Source organism: Hippoglossus stenolepis, chromosome 4, assembly GCF_022539355.2.
Source record: "Hippoglossus stenolepis isolate QCI-W04-F060 chromosome 4, HSTE1.2, whole genome shotgun sequence".
Classification (NCBI taxonomy): domain Eukaryota; kingdom Metazoa; phylum Chordata; class Actinopteri; order Pleuronectiformes; family Pleuronectidae; genus Hippoglossus; species Hippoglossus stenolepis.
In genome coordinates this window covers 9,073,101-9,092,666 of record NC_061486.1, presented here as the reverse complement: position 1 = coordinate 9,092,666, position 19,566 = coordinate 9,073,101, and the positions used below count along the sequence as shown (strand labels likewise).

General features: G+C 40.2%; 2 protein-coding genes across 7 annotated transcripts in view; both read right to left on the bottom strand.

The window, feature by feature from the left end:
* Positions 1-2,937: 2,937 nt before the first annotated feature.
* On the bottom strand, positions 2,938-5,050 carry LOC118106374 (lens fiber membrane intrinsic protein). Its single transcript, XM_035154856.2, has 4 exons — positions 4,678-5,050; positions 3,432-3,581; positions 3,113-3,247; positions 2,938-2,999 (listed from the first exon to the last, which is right to left on the bottom strand). Exons 1-4 carry the CDS (start codon positions 4,850-4,852, stop codon positions 2,938-2,940), a joined length of 522 nt encoding a protein of 173 aa, XP_035010747.1. The 5' UTR covers positions 4,853-5,050.
* Positions 5,051-10,491: 5,441 nt separating this feature from the next.
* The window catches only part of LOC118106604 (roundabout homolog 2), a 45,953-nt gene continuing 36,878 nt past the window's right edge, over positions 10,492-19,566 (bottom strand). For 2 of the 6 annotated variants that reach the window (XM_035155289.2, XM_035155290.2), the window contains 11 exons: positions 18,132-18,309; positions 17,149-17,367; positions 16,163-16,205; positions 15,931-16,067; positions 15,522-15,836; positions 14,681-14,819; positions 13,250-13,584; positions 12,933-13,049; positions 12,060-12,239; positions 11,621-11,742; positions 10,492-11,120 (listed from right to left, as the gene is read on the bottom strand). In XM_035155289.2, the coding sequence (XP_035011180.1) occupies positions 11,109-11,120; positions 11,621-11,742; positions 12,060-12,239; positions 12,933-13,049; positions 13,250-13,584; positions 14,681-14,819; positions 15,522-15,836; positions 15,931-16,067; positions 16,163-16,205; positions 17,149-17,367; positions 18,132-18,309 (1,797 nt within the window). In that variant the 3' untranslated portion in view covers positions 10,492-11,108. The remainder of the gene's footprint in view (positions 11,121-11,620; positions 11,743-12,059; positions 12,240-12,932; positions 13,050-13,249; positions 13,585-14,680; positions 14,820-15,521; positions 15,837-15,930; positions 16,068-16,162; positions 16,206-17,148; positions 17,368-18,131; positions 18,310-19,566) is intronic. The other 4 variants (XM_035155291.2, XM_035155293.2, XM_035155294.2 and 1 more) reach the window with 3 other exon arrangements.

The window sequence follows — 19,566 nt, the reverse complement described above, 5'->3', positions numbered from 1 at the left end:
CTTTATGTTGTTTTTTAACTATCATGAAGAAAATACTGATTGTTATGTGTCTTTCTGTCTTTGTAATGTTCAGTTTAACAGGCGTCTTAGATCTTGACACAATGTCATACGTGTCTGTACATGTCCCCCCTCATGTGTCCATAAATGTGACTCCTTCACAGAAACGTGAGGAGTAACAGGCTTCACACACTCAGTGAGCGTATGGATGCTTACACAGAAACAAGAATGGTGGTCATGTAAGTCCCAGGGGATAAAACAAGTGTCTTTTCTATAGGGATGTGAAACTATACAGTGCAGTGATGCATCCACTAAATTGACTCGAGGGAATATTAGAGTGACAAACACAGTTCATTAAAAGGCTAAATTACATAACACATGGTCACAGCCAGTGTTTTCATGGAGACATTTTCAGTCACGTTTTTTCTTCCCATTGTAAACTAATGGGCTGAATAAACAGTTACTGGGGTTGTCGACATTTGATTTCTGCAGACATGTAATAACGCAAGAATTCAAAAGCTGATAATAAAGCATTTTGTAATTCTTGATAATTTATTTAAAAGGATGATGTTAAGTGCTGTCACTACATAATACAATTCATTTTATCATTTGCATTTGATCGTCTATTTGCAGACAAGCCCCAAACGAATGTGTGATGTGGGAAATGTATGTTTTCACTCCACAATATGTTAACAATAAATATCAGTCTGTTTTCTGTTATGTATGCCATGCTTTTGCTGCCAGTGTTACTTTCTATATTTATACTTCTACACTTTTCTTTTGTTATATATTAGCATGTTCATGTGTACATTTTATGATACTTTTTAGATCCAGGTGATCCTACTGTTTCCTTCCTTTTCCTCAGTTGCAGCTTTACAGGGTCAAAATCAACCGGAAGGTGTTGGTTTGTTTTTGTTTAACTTGACAATGGCTTCATTTTCAACACCCATTGACTGTAATTAGACCATGGTGAACACTGAGTCACTCTCTCAGACACATGCAACACCTGAGCTGTATAATAACACGCTGTGAAGGTATCATAGGAGGATCCCACTTTCTTTAATGTCACACCAGGACACCACTCCTGTATGTACGCTGCTGTCGATGGTAAATCAATCCCATTTTTGTTATAAAACTGGATGATCTGTGACCCAATTGTGTTTTTATTAAAACACCCTGATCTCCGTATCTATTCCCACATTAAGATTTGGTGTAGCTCGACAGATTGTGTATTTTAGAGGTATTAACCTACATGTACATATCGGTGTACTTCTAAAATTACTCACTGGGTTTTAACCCCTCACTTATAGGTGCTGTTTAATCTGCCACCACTCCACTATTGCCAACTGCAAAATTTCTCCAATCCTTCTTTTACAGTGTAAAGTAGAGGCTACCTCGTTAAGTAGTTTTGTATTACTTAATTGTATTTATATTCAAAATCTTAGTTTTAGAAATATTACCCCTCTCAGATTGCTATGGTATGTGTCCAGTATTTTGGAATTATTAAAACATGTAAGCAACATTTTATTCATAAAGCTGGTTGAGGTAAATGGCCGACGCCCGTTGCGCTTCCTGTTCTGTCATAATTCTGCCATTGTGGCTCCGAACTTTCTAAGACTGAAAGACTATTTTGGTTCTGTTTTATGGACTCTTTGGTTTATTGACTTTTACCTGGGTTTCCTTGTGTTAAGGTTTGTGTTCAGTTGTTTTCTGCTTCCTGTTTTATTTTGAAATTATGCTCCTTGTGTCTCCAGCTTTATTTCCTGCGTTTGTCCTGTTTTCCAGCCCTTGTTGTCGTCTGCACCTGTTCCTCACGTGTTTCACCTGTGTTCAGTCATCCTGCCTCCCTTGTGTAAATACACGTCTCTGTGCTTCTCTTTGTCAGTTGGTCGTCTTTCCCAGTTCACTGTGTTCATGTTTTTTTAACCCTGTTTCCTCTAAGAACCTTTGCTGTAATCAAAGGACACTTTCCATTAACCTGCTCCTGCACTTGGGTCCTCCTGCTTTCCTCAACTGTCACATAAAGTGTTAATTCTCAGAAACATTAACTCTGGTGAGATCATCCTGATCTGACTTCATTTCCAGGCTTAGGGCAGCACTTCCTCTGTGGTTATTGCTTTGGTTGACAGTATATCCAGGCATCTATGCTGCATTTAGTTAAACCAGTTTATGATCGTATCACTACAGTGTTGTTTTTTTCTTAAAGAGCTTGTTATGAGGCTGGAACGCTTTAAATTGCACAATACTTGAAAAGAAACTAAATAAAACTGTTATGCGATTTGAATTTGTTCATTGTTTTTTCATAACCTCACAGCAGTTAGTTTTAAAAGTTATTCTGCTTTTGTGGTTTCACAGGGTTTCCATGAGGTCTAAAAATGTAGCCATCTTAATTTTATACATCTATATATATATACACACATATTCTATAAGATGTTTAAGATGCACTAGGTTTAAATGTTAGGTCTTAACTATGTTAACATTCATTTATTGCTACTTCCATCAAGCTTTAAAAGGTTTTGGACAAATGATTTTCATGCATAGTTTGTCATGTCAGGAGTGGTCGATATGACAGTAAAATCACTATGAGAGTACTTTACCATAACACTCTAAGCTATAGCTGACAAATGCACTTGGGTCACAGATATCATGATACACCTTTACCACTTATTTTCATTTTAAGTTGTTTTAATGCAGAGAAACAAAGTAGACAACAAAAGCACTGATGGTATTTATTTTTGCTTTATCATGAATATTTAGCTCAACAGGAAGTGGTTGCAAAGTTCATTGGGATATTGGTTCCTCTCGGCCTTTTGTGTGTGTGTGTGTGTGTGTGTGTGTGTGTGTGTGTGTGTGTGTGTGTGTGTGTGTGTGTGTGTGTGTGTGTGTGTGTGTGTGTGTGTGTGTGTGTGTGTGTGTGTGACTGTTGAAGACTTTGGCAGGTCAGCGTGAGTTAGAGTTTCTTGGGCATTCATGCATCCTGTAGGCACACATGTAGAAGATACCTGCAAAGAAGCAATGAGATATTTAAGAAAATGAGCGCAACCGCAAAACATGAACAGTCAAATCCAGAAGTGTGATATTCTCTGTTGTTGTTGATATGGTACAATGACGATACCTGAGAAGAACGTGAGCACCACTGCCACCCAGCCCATTATATAGGACCAGGAGAACCGCCAGCTGCCATAGCGTTTACCATAGTAGTTCACCGTCACTCCAGTGTAGACTGCCATGGCCAGCAACACAAAGAAGCCTGCAAGAGTTCAGTCAAAGAAATGAGGTTTGATCAGTGGAGGATTTTTGAATTTTTCTTAATTTTCGTACTGGCAGGACAGGGGCACTTCAGGGGCCATTTGAATTCCAGCTTACCGACCCCACCCCTGGATCCGCCCCTGTAAACTGTAGGTTTGCATGGGGTTTTCAGGTGAGTGACTTACAGGAGATGAAGAAGAGGATGCCGGCTGCAAATGTCTTGTCAAACCCGTCGAAGGAGGAGTAGTGGATGAAGGCCATGACCCCGATCACGATGCCGATGAAGCAAGCCAGCAGGGAGAGAATCATGAAGGCCCGGGTGGCGTCCCAGTACGCTGCAGGGGAGAGGAGACGAGGAGACGACCACGACTCACATGAGAATTCAGAATGTGGGATTTTTTTTCATGTACTGTTCTCACAGGTCTTCATGTTTGTCCTCATGTAGGAGACTGCACTAGTTTGCCATCTAGTGTTTGGCTGTGGGTTAGTGCCCCTTTGTTGCTTTTAAACAAAGGGCGGATGACTGAGAATTCAACTTGAATAATATGAATAAAGTGAGGATAGACCAGAGAACTGCATGTCTACTGAACTGTGTCATTACTGTTTGAAAACCTACTGTACACCAATTATTAAATATTCAAATGAATCTGATTTATTGATATGTGAAATTACAATTCTTATCACACTGATAAAATGTTAAAGTGCTAATTGTTTTTCTGATAAGGTTGATTTTAATTAGTTATTTGATGCTATGAAAACTGAATAAAACGACATGATTGGTCGAAATAGGTCAGTAATTCTTTTAAATCAATATCATTTGCCACAGCTTTTTATTAAATTAAAGAATTTAGAATGTCTTATCCTGCACTGTTACTTTCAGTTTTTTGTTTCTTTTTTTTAATTCTCTTTGTAAATAGTGTTCATTTCTTTTCAAATGTTTCTATTATTGTATTATTCTTTTAATTGCAAATAATTATTTTGTTGCCTTTTATATTATATGTAAAGCACTTTGAATTATATGCATGCAAACTACACAACTGAAGTGTAATATAAATATTATATATTTATATTTATATATATATATATATATATATAGAATAATATACAACTATGTAGATAAACTTGCCATGGCTTTAAAGTCCTAGTTTCTGTGTAAAAAAATGTTAATTTGAATGCAGCCTTTCTACAAAAAGAGCAGCATCTGGGTTTTTGTAAGATTTCCTGGTGACATTTTCTTGACAGTGAAATAAATTTACAACTTCTTTGCACTTCAGTCCACACGCGAAACCCCAGAAAAAAAAAGTCCCCAGAGGGAGGAACCCCAGCTGATCAGGGCTGGTGTCGAGGTCACGGACTGCTTGTCAATGGGCTGATAAATATAAATGAGGATGTGCCTGCCGGTTCCCATGCAGAGACACAAACGAGCCTCACCAATGCTGTCTGTGTGTGTCATGCATTTCCCCGGCACACAGTACCGCCACAGGCCCTGGTGCATGTAATTGCTGGAGTGACGGTACTGCATCCAGTAGTCGGTTGCCGTGGAGACGATGAGGAGTATGTTCCCAACTCCGGCGCAGAACAGCCCACCTCCCATGAAGCTGTACATCCTGACCAAAAAAAAAAAAACACTGACTGACACAAAGAGAGAGAAAACAGTCCGGGTCAAGGCCCTGCTGCCTCAGGTACTTGTTTCACAGCACAGGGCTGGATATGAATAAAACAACATCATTCAGCAGGAGGCCACACATGTCCTGCTGGAGGGTCTGGTTATAGAAACATTACTCATTAGCTGCCAGTCGACAGGTGGGTCCTAAAAATACATGATTCAAACGTTATTAAACCCACAGATATTTATAAAGTTAAATTACAGCCGAGATAATCAAGTTTCTAAATATACCACTAAAAGGATGAAGAATATGTTTAAGATATTAGAAATTCTATTCAGGAAGATTTTTCCAACTAGATCCAGAAAAAGTACATGTCTGGAATATTTTATGAAGAAATGTGGTTTTCCAACCTTATTTTAAAGCTGTTTAAGTTGAAAACAATGTGACAATAGTGAAAATACCAAACAGAAAATATTCACATTTTCTTTTAAAAAAACATTAGATTCCATTCATAACATTTTACATATTGTTTTTTGTGTTGATTACATACCTTAATCTGTTTTTTTGCTTCAGAAAACGTCAGAGATTCCAATATTTCGGGTTGTCAAAACACCGAGGAGCCCAATATTGCCCGGGGTGGCAGGAAAGTTTTGTTTGTGCGTAGGAAACCGAGTGAACAAACGGGCTGGTGGGACAATGGGCCGTGTGGAGCCACGACCAATCACAGGGGATGAGTTTTGTGTTTTGGGGAATTTGCTGAAAATACAAAACCGTTAAAGCGCTGTGCACATCTCGGTAATACTGATGACACGGGGCTTTTAATTCAAAATGCTGCACAACCCCACACAGCAAACTCGCAGCCTGAAATTGACTCACCCACAGTGTTGTTAGAGATTATTTTAAATGTTAAATATGGCATTTTGAATTGTGTTTCCAGATTATGTGTTTCGTGTAAATCCCTCTGCATGTTATGCTGATGGTGAAGAAACATTGTTTTCAGTAAATATCAGCTCCTTTCTGACGTTACACACAGTTCTCTGGTCCAGTCTATACACATTGCTGTCATTCAAACCGTGCAATGGGCTCATCTGCATTAAATAAAACCAACATTTCACTTTTCTACAGGCCTGTGGCATAAATGATGAAGAATCTGCAATGTAAATGTTTTACAACCCTTATAATAACTAGTTGAAAGACACATGTTGCATTTAGTCTCATATTTTTAAGTCCTCGTCATTTTATTGGCAAAGCGAGAGGAATGACTTAAATGTATAGAATATAACCCGATGCAGACGGTGAACCTGGCTGAGCAGAGGAGGCTGAGCTGGAGCTCTGGGTTTGCACAGTTTGGGCGAAGAAGTTGCAATAAAAGAGACGTCTTTTAGCATCTTCTCAACAGAAACCCCAGACAACATCTGGACAAACTTTCTGCAGTGTACTTTGAACTGTACAGGGTTGGAGTACATGTAAACATGTAAATGTCTTTATAGAATCAGACAAAACATGTGTGTAACAGTGAAAATACAATATCAGATGCCCTGCAGTTTTACACCAGAGTTCATAAGAGACTTTTAACATCTCTGTTGTGTTGATTTTAAAAAGGAGATGCTGCAAAACACAGGTTTAATTTTATATAACAACATAGATGTTTTGGGTTCATGGTCCTCGTGCTGTACATGTCGGCTCAATGTCACTGTCAATGTTATCTGCAGCAATTAGACGCAGCCATTGGCCATTTTTCCCCAACCTGGTTCATTAGCAGGTGCAGACTCAGTGGTAGAAGCCTGTGTTTCTTAAATATGTATTGTTTGTTTATTTGAGTTCATTTAAGAATAAATATAGTTGTGAAAAAGTTTGTTTTGGGACTGAGTCTGGGAGCAAAAGGCTCACGGCAGCTTGTAATAATACATCATGTTGCAATAAATGACTGACGTGTGTGGATGTTTAGATATAATTATATAAATTATAAAATTGAACATCTGCTTTCCTCAGAGGCCAAATATTTTTGGCTGGAGGGTTTGATTTGTCGACTGGAGGCTTAGAGAGTCGAGTCGAGAGTTGTTAATGTTATCACTCTGAAATATTCTCATCATTTCAACACCCTTTTTAAAAAAAAATTACGACATCTTTCTATGCACCTGACAATGGTTTCAAAGTTAAGACTCAAACCGCCTAAGTGCCCTTTGTGAGGTAACTCTACTCAGTCTCATAACTATAATCATCTCCTGCTAATTCACACTGAATTTCACACAGGTGAGTTTAAGAGCATTCAATGAAAACCTAACAATGAAGTTCATGTGGTCAGATCATCAGTCATCACGCCCGTTGTGACCACTAGGTGGTGCCTTTTTTTTCTTGAAGCAAAGAGAGAATTGAACAGTTTGGATTTTCTCTCAGAGTAAAGGTTTGTTGCCACAGAAGAGACAGAATATTAGCATTTTTTTATTTACTATTTTTTTAATTATTTGATTTATCTGCTCAGCCAGACACTACTTTTCTATGTCTTTTTATTATTTTCTCTCTCCTATTTATCCCTGTGTTGTTTATATAGTGTTTTATATCAGGCGTAACATCTTTATGCGTCCCTGCTCTTCGTTCCCCTCCCATCTCTCCTGTATCTCAGTGAGGTTCACATGACCTGGGAATTAAGGTGCTTTAAAGCTGTGCCAGAATCAGATGGAGAGGCCTCCAGTGTGGGCACTGCTGTCATGCTGTGGGTTTTGGGCACAACCAAGAAACAGACCAACTGCAAGTCAGGTAGAGAAGACGATGATTTTAATAAACAAAGAGCAGGTCTGTGGTTCAGTTGGCAGGGGGCAGGGAGACTGAATAAAAGATCCAAAACTCCAAAAACACAGGAGAAGCAACCCAGCAAACCACAGGGAGCAAAAACTGGAACATCAGGAAGAACAACAACACGTGAAAAAAAACTAAAACAGGGATGTTAACAAATGAAAAAGCCTAAATAAAGATGGACAACACATTTCCACTTCCTCCTTCTATCCAGACATGAAGCCTAAATAAAGTTTATTGTTTCCTTTTAGATGAATTTGTCCCAGTAAATATTTATCACCAATTCATGTCTTATCTGTTCTTCCGTTGTTCTGATGTTTTTTGTCATATTTCCCATTTTGCATTTTTAGCTCTCCTGCTATAATCCTCTGAATTGGAGTCTACAATGTTCCTATAGAAATAACTGGAAGTGCTTCAACTGAGCTCTCTCTCTCTCTCTCTATTTTGCTTGTAATCAGCCCACAATGATATGGTTCTTTCCAGGAAACCTCTTGGGATATTGTTTGGAAATATATTGTAATTAACCGACCCGTAATATAAATCCTTGTCCATAATTTCATCTTTTTAAAAAATTGTTTAGCTGCTCAACCATCTTTCCGTGTATCCCTTTGCCTCTGCACAAGAAGCTGTGCCCCCTGACGTGAGTGTACTCACTGTTCTAGAAGATTACATGTTTCACATTCTTCATCCTGTTATGCAGATTTCGAGGCCTCCCTCCACTCAGATCTGTGTTTTGCTTATTGTTACTCGACTCGGGTGTTTGACTCTCGCTGTGCTGAATGAGGTTCGTGCAGAGTTTGACATCAGAAGACAGTCTTCACATTTATCTCCTGAAACCGGAGAGTTTCTCTCTGTTCTCCTTGAATCTGAGTTAATGATGTGTTTGAATTGGATGTTGACAGTGAGACTGGATGTTACTGTGAAAAAAAAGACACCTTATCCATATTTTCCACATTAATTATAGATTAGATTTAATTTTAACATTGTGACTGTGGAGGAAGAGGGTGACGGTGAATCACTGAGATGTCAGCTGACAGTGTTATGACCATGGAGATCATATGGAGATCAGAACCAGGGTCACATGTTCCCCAGCTCATCGGGAGCAATGGGATGCACCAGGGACCTCGCCCAGCTGGAGGCGATCAGCTGAGACTGGGAGGGTTTATAAGGAGGTTTGGTTTCCTCGTTCAGTTTGGTTGTTTGCTGTCAGAGGGTCGACACCTTCAGTTGTCTCTCTGAGTTTGTGTTGTTGGTTTTGCTTCTTCTAAGAATTTGTCATGTGCCCATTTTCACTCACACCCCCATTTCTCTGTGACTCCCACTATCTTTTGGGTTTTCTTCTATTTTCTGTTAACTTTTTTTGATATGTGTAGTGGGTGATGGTTGGGAACAATATTCACATCACTGGGATTATTTCCTATTCACTCTCCGCCGATAGATCACCTGAATCTTACACATTGGACCTTAAGTGTTTTGCTAGTTTCCCCAACAGCGGCCCCTGTGTACCAGGTTTAGTTTTTCTCGGGGAGGAAACGTAACAACAGCGAGAAAGAGGAGAGCAGATTTAAAGTTTGGCAGCAGCGGTTGAAGTGGCCTCAATAACAGACTGTGGCTGGTCGAACTGAGCCTTGTGAGAGCCTCTAATCCACCCTACAGGCCTAATGTTGTAGAAACCATCTCAATTACACGAGATTAACATTATCCTCCGAGCCAGGAGAGCCCCAGTGGGTATTTGCCGACAGCGGCGGAGTCCAACTCACTTTCCACCATCATCCACCATCTTCCCAAACACTGTGGCTCTTCATCTAAATAACCCATCTGCACCGATGAGGTAGAGGAGGTGAAGGTGCATTAAGAGAGTCTGGAGAAGACGCTGAATCATGTTGAGTAGCTTGTATCAGAGAAGTTTGCTTACTGCGACAATGAAATGAAGTCTGAGTTCATGTAGACCTCAGGGATGCTGATAGAAAAATCTGAGCTCATGCTCTTTTTTTTTTTCTCTAACTCTCAGTCTTGTCCTGGTCTGAATTATGCAACACACTTACACCCACTTTCTCGTCGCAGCTGTTCTTCACTTCGTTGCTCTCACCATGAATTTGTGCAAACATTATTTCAAGGTATGTTTAAGATGAGTTAATGTTTTTCAAAATAAGTTCTGAGACAAATGACTTTTAAAAGGTTATTTACATATTGCAAATTAAGTATTCCTGCTACCAGAGGGGAGACATTTTATTTGTATTAGCATGTTAACATTTGATATTTAGCACCAAGTACAGCTGAGGGATTTGGCTTTAGCCTAATTCATCTTCACTCTTGTATTTTGTGTTATATTGCCTGGATTTATTTTGAAATTTAACTGAGATATGTTCTTTATAATCTTTATAACATTGCTGCAGAAAACATTGAGCACTATTTTACAATATAATTTACTGTTTTGCTTTAAGAACTTCGATAACTCTGCTGATGTTATTTAGTTTTCATCATAGACTTTCCTCTAATCCTACAATGGAGTATTAGGGTCACAATTGATTTTGAGAATTAGGTCATAATTTAACAAGAATACAATTCGTAATTTTAGGTTATGTAGCATTTAAGAGAATATGAGAAGACCCACCTGCTGCCAGTGTTAAAATGATGTTTAGAAAATCTTGTTTAGTTAAACTTTAGTATAGATTTCATATATGATGGCAGGAGACGAAATGTCATTTGAATAATTGATTAAGATATTAAATGTCTGTACTAAATGGTTTGTCAACTAATCATTTCTGGGATATTTCAGTTCCGACTCGGCCATGTCTTAGAAGGCTTTCCCTGCCCCGTCATATTCACACATGAACTGAAGCGATTTAGTAACAAATCTTTTATTGGTCAGTTTAAAAAGCTTGACAACACACTGGTGATCTACAGGGAAACCACGGCACAGTCACACAGAGATGACAGATTAACAACAGTAACACACACAAACACTACGCACATGCACTGACACGCACACTCAAACACACCCACACCAACATGATGAGTTATTAACGAATCCTCTGCCTCGTATCTTTTCCAGTCTTTAACCGAACACACACACACACACCATCATGGTTTTAATGGTCAGGAGTAAACAGAAGATACATTCAATAATCTGCTGTACAATAATGTCAAAGTTACAGTTACTTCCCATTGCCTAAAAATACAATACTTTCCCCCCCAGATTTATTTTAGTAATATATCTCATCACGTTTTTTTAAAAATTGCAAAGATGTCTATATACAAGGAGAAGGGGTGAAGAGAATCACAAAAAATAAAGATCCAATCATTCAAATAATAAAAAAAGAATACAAATTGTTGGTGAAAAGGCGATGACGAGCCTTGACGCTTTCCCTTTTGTCTTCATCTTTTCGTTAGATACCATGGCAACAGATTGACGGTTTGCAAAGACAGGAAATCAGAGAGGAAAACGAGATCCGCTTCTGTTCACATGAGGTTCTGGAAAGAAAAAAACATGAGATAAAGAGACAATAACAACAGCGTCATTGAAACACAGAAGAGACGAGCATCAGATATATTTGGAGCAATGACAAAATTAACCCTTTCCTAAATTAATACATATAGCAAATGTTTTTCATCATGGGTCCCACATTGGTTGTCATTTAGGGGTTGGACTGGTTGACTTATTATCAGGTGATCTTGTGTCCTTTCAAAATCACAAACCCTACACACAAATTTCTGTTGTTATTTCAAAAATTACCAGTAGTGACAAATATTACCTCAAAAAAAAGATCACTGCGTTAGTCACTATGTTATTTAACTATTTTCTGGCTCTGGTCCAAAAGAAATTGGACGGGTTCTGTCGTTCACTGTCTCATGGAAGTCGACAAGCAGCCGAAAATGCCCTCAGTTTATTATTGAACTATTTGTGACCCATCAACAAAGTGTCTGGTCCTACTGCTTGTCTTGTCTGGACTGTTTGTCTTGTCTGGACATACCTCATCTCTCCTACAGGCGGCAGCGGAGGGTTGCGGCAACACTCCTCCGCCGAGGGACCCGTAGCCCGACATCTGGACCTTGGGCAGGAAGCCGGACTGTCCATATGGGATTAAATTTTCATCTGCAGATGACAAACAAATCATTCGAAGTTACAGCTGTATTTATATAGGTTAAATCCTAAGTGATAGAGCAGGCTGGAAATAGACCCCCTGCTACTAAAAGCAGAGCTACTGCTGTGGGATAATTCGAGTTCGCACACTGGCGGCAGTTGGTTCTTTCTAAGCTCAAGGGGATTAATGTGAAGCACAACAATAATATTAATACACGTCTTTTTTAGATCAAGCTGCTGAAGCAAGATGGTGCGTGATGTTCAGAGATGAATTGTTCTTTGTTCTGTTTTAGGCTGTGGACAGTTGTTGAACTTCACGTCGCACTTACCCTGCGATAAACAATGTGTCGGTCCTCTCCTCTGCGGTGAGAACTGTTCTCCCCTCCTCTGAAGCGTAGGCGAGTCGCTGGCAACTTTTCTTTCCGTGTCTGTTCGTCCGCGGCTCAAAACCTCCGCCAAGAGCTGCAGGGAGTCATCTGTAGGGGGCGGGGCCGGGGGAGGGGGGAGTTCTGCATATGATTGATTATTGGTGATTAACAATTCACTGAGAGAAAAACTACACTTTAAAATAAAAGTTTTCATGCTTATTCGCTTTCCAGCTGTGAGTTAGATGAGAAAAACAATACCAGTCTCCAGCCTGTGCATTGGATATGAAGCTAGAGCAAGCAGCTGGTTAGCCTAGCTTTACATTAGCACTAGAAACAATGGACTGCAATGGACAATGCATTTCCACTCATGAAGCCAAAATATCCAGCATTCGAATACTGCGATCTTGTGCATTTGGAGCCAGAGTCTGCACACTAGCGATCAGGGGATGAAACTGTGGTAGCCTGCCAATACACGCGCTCGATGTTTAACAATGTTTTTGTAGCAACAAATTAAAACCAAACTCTACATAAAATGACAGAAACCATCTTTGACTTTTTAGTTTGGTCCATGTCCCATCCACTAACATAGAGGAGGAGGCCGCAGGCGTCAACTAGGGGGCGATTGAGACACTTTGGCTTCAGAGCCGTCATGTCGTCCATCTTTATATACAGACTATACTTGACACAAGGGGAGAACAGTAAGCCTGACTCAGTCCAAAGTGAACATAGACAAAACCAAAATGGTGGACGACTGCACTGAGCTGCCTTCTTATAATACTACTCTTTTCTTTACCCTAAAAACAAGTTAGATTAGTTACAAACACTGTGTCAAACCTGTGTGGCCGTGTAGCTCTCGCTTCAGTTGTCCTTCCTTGGGCGTTTTCTTCTTACTCCTGGATCTGTGCGTCTGGGCTCCGGGACTCGACTCGGCAGCTGCAGCAGGAGATGGTCCTGACAAGAAAGCACACTGATGTCATCCTCGGGGAAACGAGGAACACTGAGCTGCACTTTATAATAAATGCGACATGATTTTCCTGTACAAATACTTTCTGTTAGGTAACATCTTAAACTAAATTATACATGACACTACGTGCTTGTCTTAGGGAAGTCGTTTCCAAAGATGTGAAGATTAAAACTGTTTTCACAATTACCTTTGCTGTAGCTTTCCCCCTTGAAATTGTCTGCCCATTGGTGGGTGTGGTACATCTCGCTGACGTCCCGGGCCTTGGTGTTGGTAAATAGATCTGGGTTGGACTGGGACACCTGGGAGCCCAAGTGTTGGCGGGTCAAGAGGTCGAAGCTGTGCAGCCGCGGACTGTCCCCGGGCTTGTGTGTGTCTCGCTGAGGAAAAGCCATCAATGTCGCTGCGTAAGACAGATCGTCTGTTTTTGAAGGCAGGCTGGAGATTTCCTCCCTGGAAGCGTCCATCAGGTAAGTTCTGGCAGGCAACGGCGGACACCAGTCGTCGTCGTCGTCCTCCTCAGAGCTGCAGGATTGACAGTGAATGACAAAGCATGAGCGCGTGTCTCTGAGGGGAAACACTGAACGCAGTAAACCTGCAACCTAAAACATTTGCAATACCCCAACTGGGTTAAAATCATTACACCAGAGATCATTCAAAGTGAAGTCTGCAGCCATGGTAACAGCTCTGTGAGGCTGTATTTCAGCAGTGTGCTTGGAGCTTACATCGCTAACTGCTAACATCAACATGCTAACACAATCCTACACAAGACGTGCTATCGCTAATTTGCGATAAACACAAAAGTACAGCTAAATCAAAATGTCAGGCTTTTTTGCAGGTATTTGATCACATCACAAAGTATCCGACAAATTTACATTTTGACCTGATGATGGTTTTGTATGAGAAGTTAAAGGTTTCTCCTAAGAAATTATAAATCAGTTTGAGGGGAACGTGAATGTGCATGAGAAGAAATAATGCCATGGATACTCATCCAATTAACCCACAAAGGTCAGAAGATCACAGTCAGTAGTGAATCCTCAAGGGAATTCGAACGTCAGAACAAAATACAACATTTCATGGTGGACAGATGAATCCCACTGCCATCCATATTATTTAATAGAAAAAATAACCTATGAAAAGAGGAAACCAGTGCGGAGTTACAGAGAAGGAGAACCATCTCTGTTCGTCACTCCAGTGGTGTCGGGTCTAATCTAATGACGGACGTGTCATTAAAACGGGAAAGTACTAATTCAGACTGTCAGATCGTGGCTAATGTCATTACAAAAGACACGGCACATTCAGAACAGCCCCCCCAAACCCAACCGGTTATGTACACAATCCAATCTGTCATAACCAGTTAGAGGAGACGCTTCCCTCCATAGTCCCCGAGCGCAGTCGGCTCACTGCCTGCAGACACAATGTTGTTAATTTGAAAACTCACCAGACTCCAAACTTCACTCGAGTTTTGTTTGACAGCTGTGGCGGAGTTACAGGGCAGGTTTGATCTCCATCTTCCTTAACTCTCTCTGTCACGTAGGTGAAGTCAGAGGCCTTGGTGCTAATAATAACCTGACTGAGTGAATATTAGCCCGAACAAAAAGCACTTCACGTGGAACCTCACCTGTGGTGCCCGTCTCCTTTGTGTGTCTTTGTGCGACCCTTGTCTTTGTTGGGAGGAAGAGGAAGCGACAAAACATCCACCCAGGTGAGAGGAGCTGACTTGGATGAGGATCCAGTCGACTTCTGCTTCGCCAGTTTGTCTACGAGGACAAAGAAGAGTGGGTCCGTTTACAAGTGTCATCACTTTGTCTTTAGTGTCTCCATCATGAGATTGAAACCACCGGCTTTTAAATGATGAACGAGCTCAATTTAAAGGTACTGCATGCATGTTCTCTGCTGACGAATGTGGTTTCTTAACGGGAGTGGGTGCTATACTTTATTTTTGGTCTAAACCTCAAGAGGAGGCATGGTTAGAAGCTGGAGCAAGTGGAATAATGTGTCAGTTCATTGTAAGAACTAATTGTAAGAAGTCTGTTGAAGTAAATTTAGAATGTGCAAGTAAAGTTCCCATCATAAACATTAAAAATGGACATTCTTAAAAGAATCCATTCTTTCCACAGTCAATAAAATGAAGCCAAAATATCCCAGATATCTGAGCCTTGACCAATCACAAAATACTTCTAGCTGTCATTCATGACATCACACCGTGTTTTAAAGCATCAAATAGCTTCTTAAAATCAAACTTCCTGGAAAAATGAACACCCTACCTAACAGAGCATAAACCATCTTTGGGGAAAATGTATTTTACGTGTAAGATTTTTTTTGAATCCCTATCCAGATGATGGGGATTCAGTACTTTGGGGAGCTGTCATGTCATCCATCTCTATTTAGTCTGTGGTTTACATATGCATCTTCCCTGATTTATGAAATTAAAATGTATCGTAGAGGCAGAAAACACTTACCGTTGCTTTTCTTGGTGTACTGGAGCTTGGCATACTCAGACCCAGACTCTCCAGACTGGATGGTCCACTGGTCCAGGTCCTGCCCCAGACCCAGACCCAGACCCACGAGTCCACTGTTTGACAGCCCTGTGTTGCTGCTGTATGGGTCTGGCCCCTGGTTGTAGGTTGTGCTGGAGTAGGTGTCATAATAGGCCAGCAGGTCGTCCTCAGCAGCTGTGTTGATGGTGCTGTAGATGGGACTGTCGTTGGACGCCGTGCTGAGTTTCTCTGACTGGTTCGGGTAGTTCGCGATACCAACTGCTGAACAGCAAAGGACTGTGTTACATTAGTTATGGTCATCTATTAAGTATTCTAAAATCCAAACGTATTCTATTCTAAATCCCCAAAACGCAGCCAGGGAAGTTCTTACTGTTATAATATCTATCTGAGTCCAGTTTGCCAGAGCAGCAGTTCACTGAGTCCTTGCTGTTGTGAGTGAGGTTCGGAGTCGGCCAAGAGTCTGACAGCCACGGGTAGTTACCCATGTTTGATCCCAGCAAGCCAGGCCTGGAAAGAGAGATGAGATGTATCTATATTTTCTTTTTTACATAAACCACACAGTCGTAAATTTTGTTTCTATCAAATCATGATCTTCAGTTTACCCTCCGTTTATGATTCCAGAACCTTCACTGTGAGCAAAGCCAACTGGAAAGAAGTGAAAAATAATTTAGTCATAAATCGTGTCTTACAGCAGGAAATAAGAAAATGTTTTTCTCTACGCTGTTTTAAAAGGATTCTCGGGAAGACAAATAAATCTTGTATCGAATAACGCTCCTTTCCAAATTAACAGGTTATCCCACAGAAGAGTGCAGATTGTAATCAATATTACACAACGCGCCTGCAATAAATAAAAATGCAGATGATTAAACAGAGACGTTTCTGTGCTTCTACTACTGTATCTCGAGATCAATAACATTTATATTATGGTGATAGTAAAATCTATACTACAATGTGAAATAATACAGTCATAAGTATGGTATCAAATATATGAAATATTTATGGGAGAATCTACTTTCACGTGTGTTTCTTAAGGCCTTGGACTGCACATCTAGTATTTCTGAACATGAATAATTCGTCTCTTAAAGTCAGAAAACAGTTGCTGTGTTTATGTGCCAGAGCACATATTTTAGAATAAACAGTATATAGTGTTTACTGGTTACATATGCTTCAGTGTGATATCAGTGTTTTCCTTCCCTCCTGCCATGGAAACTGGCCTATGGGGATAAATTCATTTTAATTAACCGAATATGTGATGAAAGTGCCGCCTCTGCTTTGCAAAATACTAAATTTATAAAACATTCATCACTGCAGGAGAAATCCCCAGTGGTCTATTACGAAGTTTGTCTCTGTCACTAGTTGAAAATAAAATCTGATGGCTCACTCTACAACAGCTGAAGATTAACTTCTCTCTTTAAAGATGTGAAGGTCGCTGAAAATCCTTCTGGGTCATATCATTTTAATCTTTACTACTTCTTTCTACAGATCATTCTTTAAGGAGCAGTCCTGATATGACAGAGCTGATAATCTCAAAAAGAAACAAAAGAAATTCAACTTTCCATTCAAAGTAAAAGCTTCCCCCCCCACTCACCTGCTGGTGTGTATGCGAAGGATGTGGTGTAGTGTCCCAGCTGCTTCCTCCTGCGGTGGCGACAGTACAGCCAACCACTGAAGCCCGTCAGCGCCAACCACGCAGCCACGCCCAGTCCTGCGATGAAGGCCGGCTGGCGCACTACGCTTGTGATCTGCTCTGATATGGTGAGACTGCCATCTTTCTTCACAGGCGTCGAAGTCTTGTCCAGTGGGACAGCTGGAAGAAAGATGGACAAGTCAGTGCAGCCAAATGATACAAAGAGACAAAGCATCTAGGTGTTTCTATGTCATCCCATATCTTTTAGATGGAGTTAGATGAGATAAGAATTAAAGGGAGCATTTGAAAGTTGAAAAGTTTATGCAACTCTATGTACCTTAATGCAGCTATGTGTTCATTATATAATAAACATGACTGTACATTTAGTCTTTTACCTGGAGCTCTGCCTTAGTGCTCTGTCTGAACAAGAAGTTACACATCAGCTGGGAGTCGTGTCAACACAAACCAGTGGATAACCCCCTCTTAGAACCACAAATTATAGTTTTATACTTTGGTTTCTGTGCGGACAACAAATAATAGCTTTAGAGCATTAGAGGTGGCTTATTTTGTTTCCTTTAGACAGAGCCAGGCTAACTGTCCCCCCTTTGTCTCCAGGCTTTATGCTAAGCTAAGCAAATTGGTGGCTAGATTTAGCTAGACATGGGAGTGGTACCGAGCTCCCATGTAGCTCTTGCAAAAAAGAAAAAAGCCTATTTCCCAAAATGTAATAATATGCCTTAAAGATAAGGGCAGAGATATAGAGGCTGATGAATCCAAATGCTATTTATTATCCCATCTGAATCCTCGGTTAACACATCTCCACACTCACAAACATTATGCTGACGACACCTCGGTTGTAAACCCGTTCACGCAGCACATTCACACACAGGTACTGTCCGTGAGAGCACATCTGTGTAGCAGCTGTAACAGTTTCAGTGACTCACTGAGAAGCAGGCTGACAGGCGGGCTTTGAGCGCCCACACCCGGGCTGGTGACAGCAGCCACCGTGACCGAGTAGCGGACGTTGGGCAGCAGGCCCGTCAGCAGGATGGACAGAACCGCTCCGTCCACTGTGCGGTTGATCTGGTTCTCCTCATCCACGCCCCTGCCCAGACACCAGACCTAATGGAGAGCAGATATAAAGGGTTTTAATGACAGGTAAAGACATTATCCTGCACACCCTGGGATAAGATGTGGTCTGTTCTTATAGACTGGGTGCTTTTCATTTTTTTGACGTTGAAGCTTCGTCTGGTAGAACACGTCTGGAGCAAACATACAGCAGAGATGAAAGAGAAAGGGATGTCAATGCAGTGACAGCTTAGAGCCAGATTTAAAATCCTGATGTTGCAAATATACAGTTTCGTGCCTTTAGGCATCGCAGCTTCTCACAGTGTTTCTCCCATGAATGTTTATGCATGTTGGATTTATGTTCAAAAACTCTGCATTGGAACAAACGTTCAGATTTCTAAAGTATATTGTAAATGATTTTGTATCGTTTTACTCACATCAAAGCAATCCCACGTAATTAATATTCATATGATGTCAGAGATAAAAATAATATGTTTACAGAGCTGAAAGTCTTGTTTTTAAAGTTGAAAAGATTCAGCTCATTTGTTTGTTTTCTTGATAAATAAATTAAAAGATCTGTTTCGTGCTGTCAATTATTGAGTGGATCATGCAGCGCAACAGAAGATATATATATATATATATATTTGTATATGTACTACATTGTAACAGTAGGGGTCACTCAGTAATGCCATTTACACATAAGTAACTATTAAAAGTATATTCGTACATTCATTATTTCAACGTAATGGTTATACCAGGATAAAGCTATAGCAGCAAATGTGTCAGAGAATATTACAGTCTAATTTTAAATGTACAACATTAACAGCTAAATAATTGTAAAGTATTAAAGTCCTCATGCAGAATGTTTGCAGTACATATTTCAAGGTGGAGCTAACTTTAACTTCTCTGTATATTTGATGAGTCAATCAACAAAAATGAATCCGTCAAATTTTATAAAATGACTACATGTTTTGTTTTGGAATTTTGTATCAACAAGGCTACTATAGGTGGTCATCAAGACTAGAAAAGCGCTATATAAATACAAACCATTTATAGTAACTATAGTTGTGAATATAAGGGTGCATGTAAAAAGTAGAACATTTCACTTTAAAATACAGTGTATGGGAGAAGAAGAAAAGAGGAGCATTAAGCGAACATCTCAGTTGTTCAGTTCAGTTCCTGAGTACATATTAGTTTCTTTTCAGCAGTGGTACAAGTGACAGTGAGTAAACTTTGTAAATTAATCTTTTGTGAAGTTTTTTATTTGATCAAAAACAGAGAGCTGCATTTATCCGGTAATACCTGTAATAC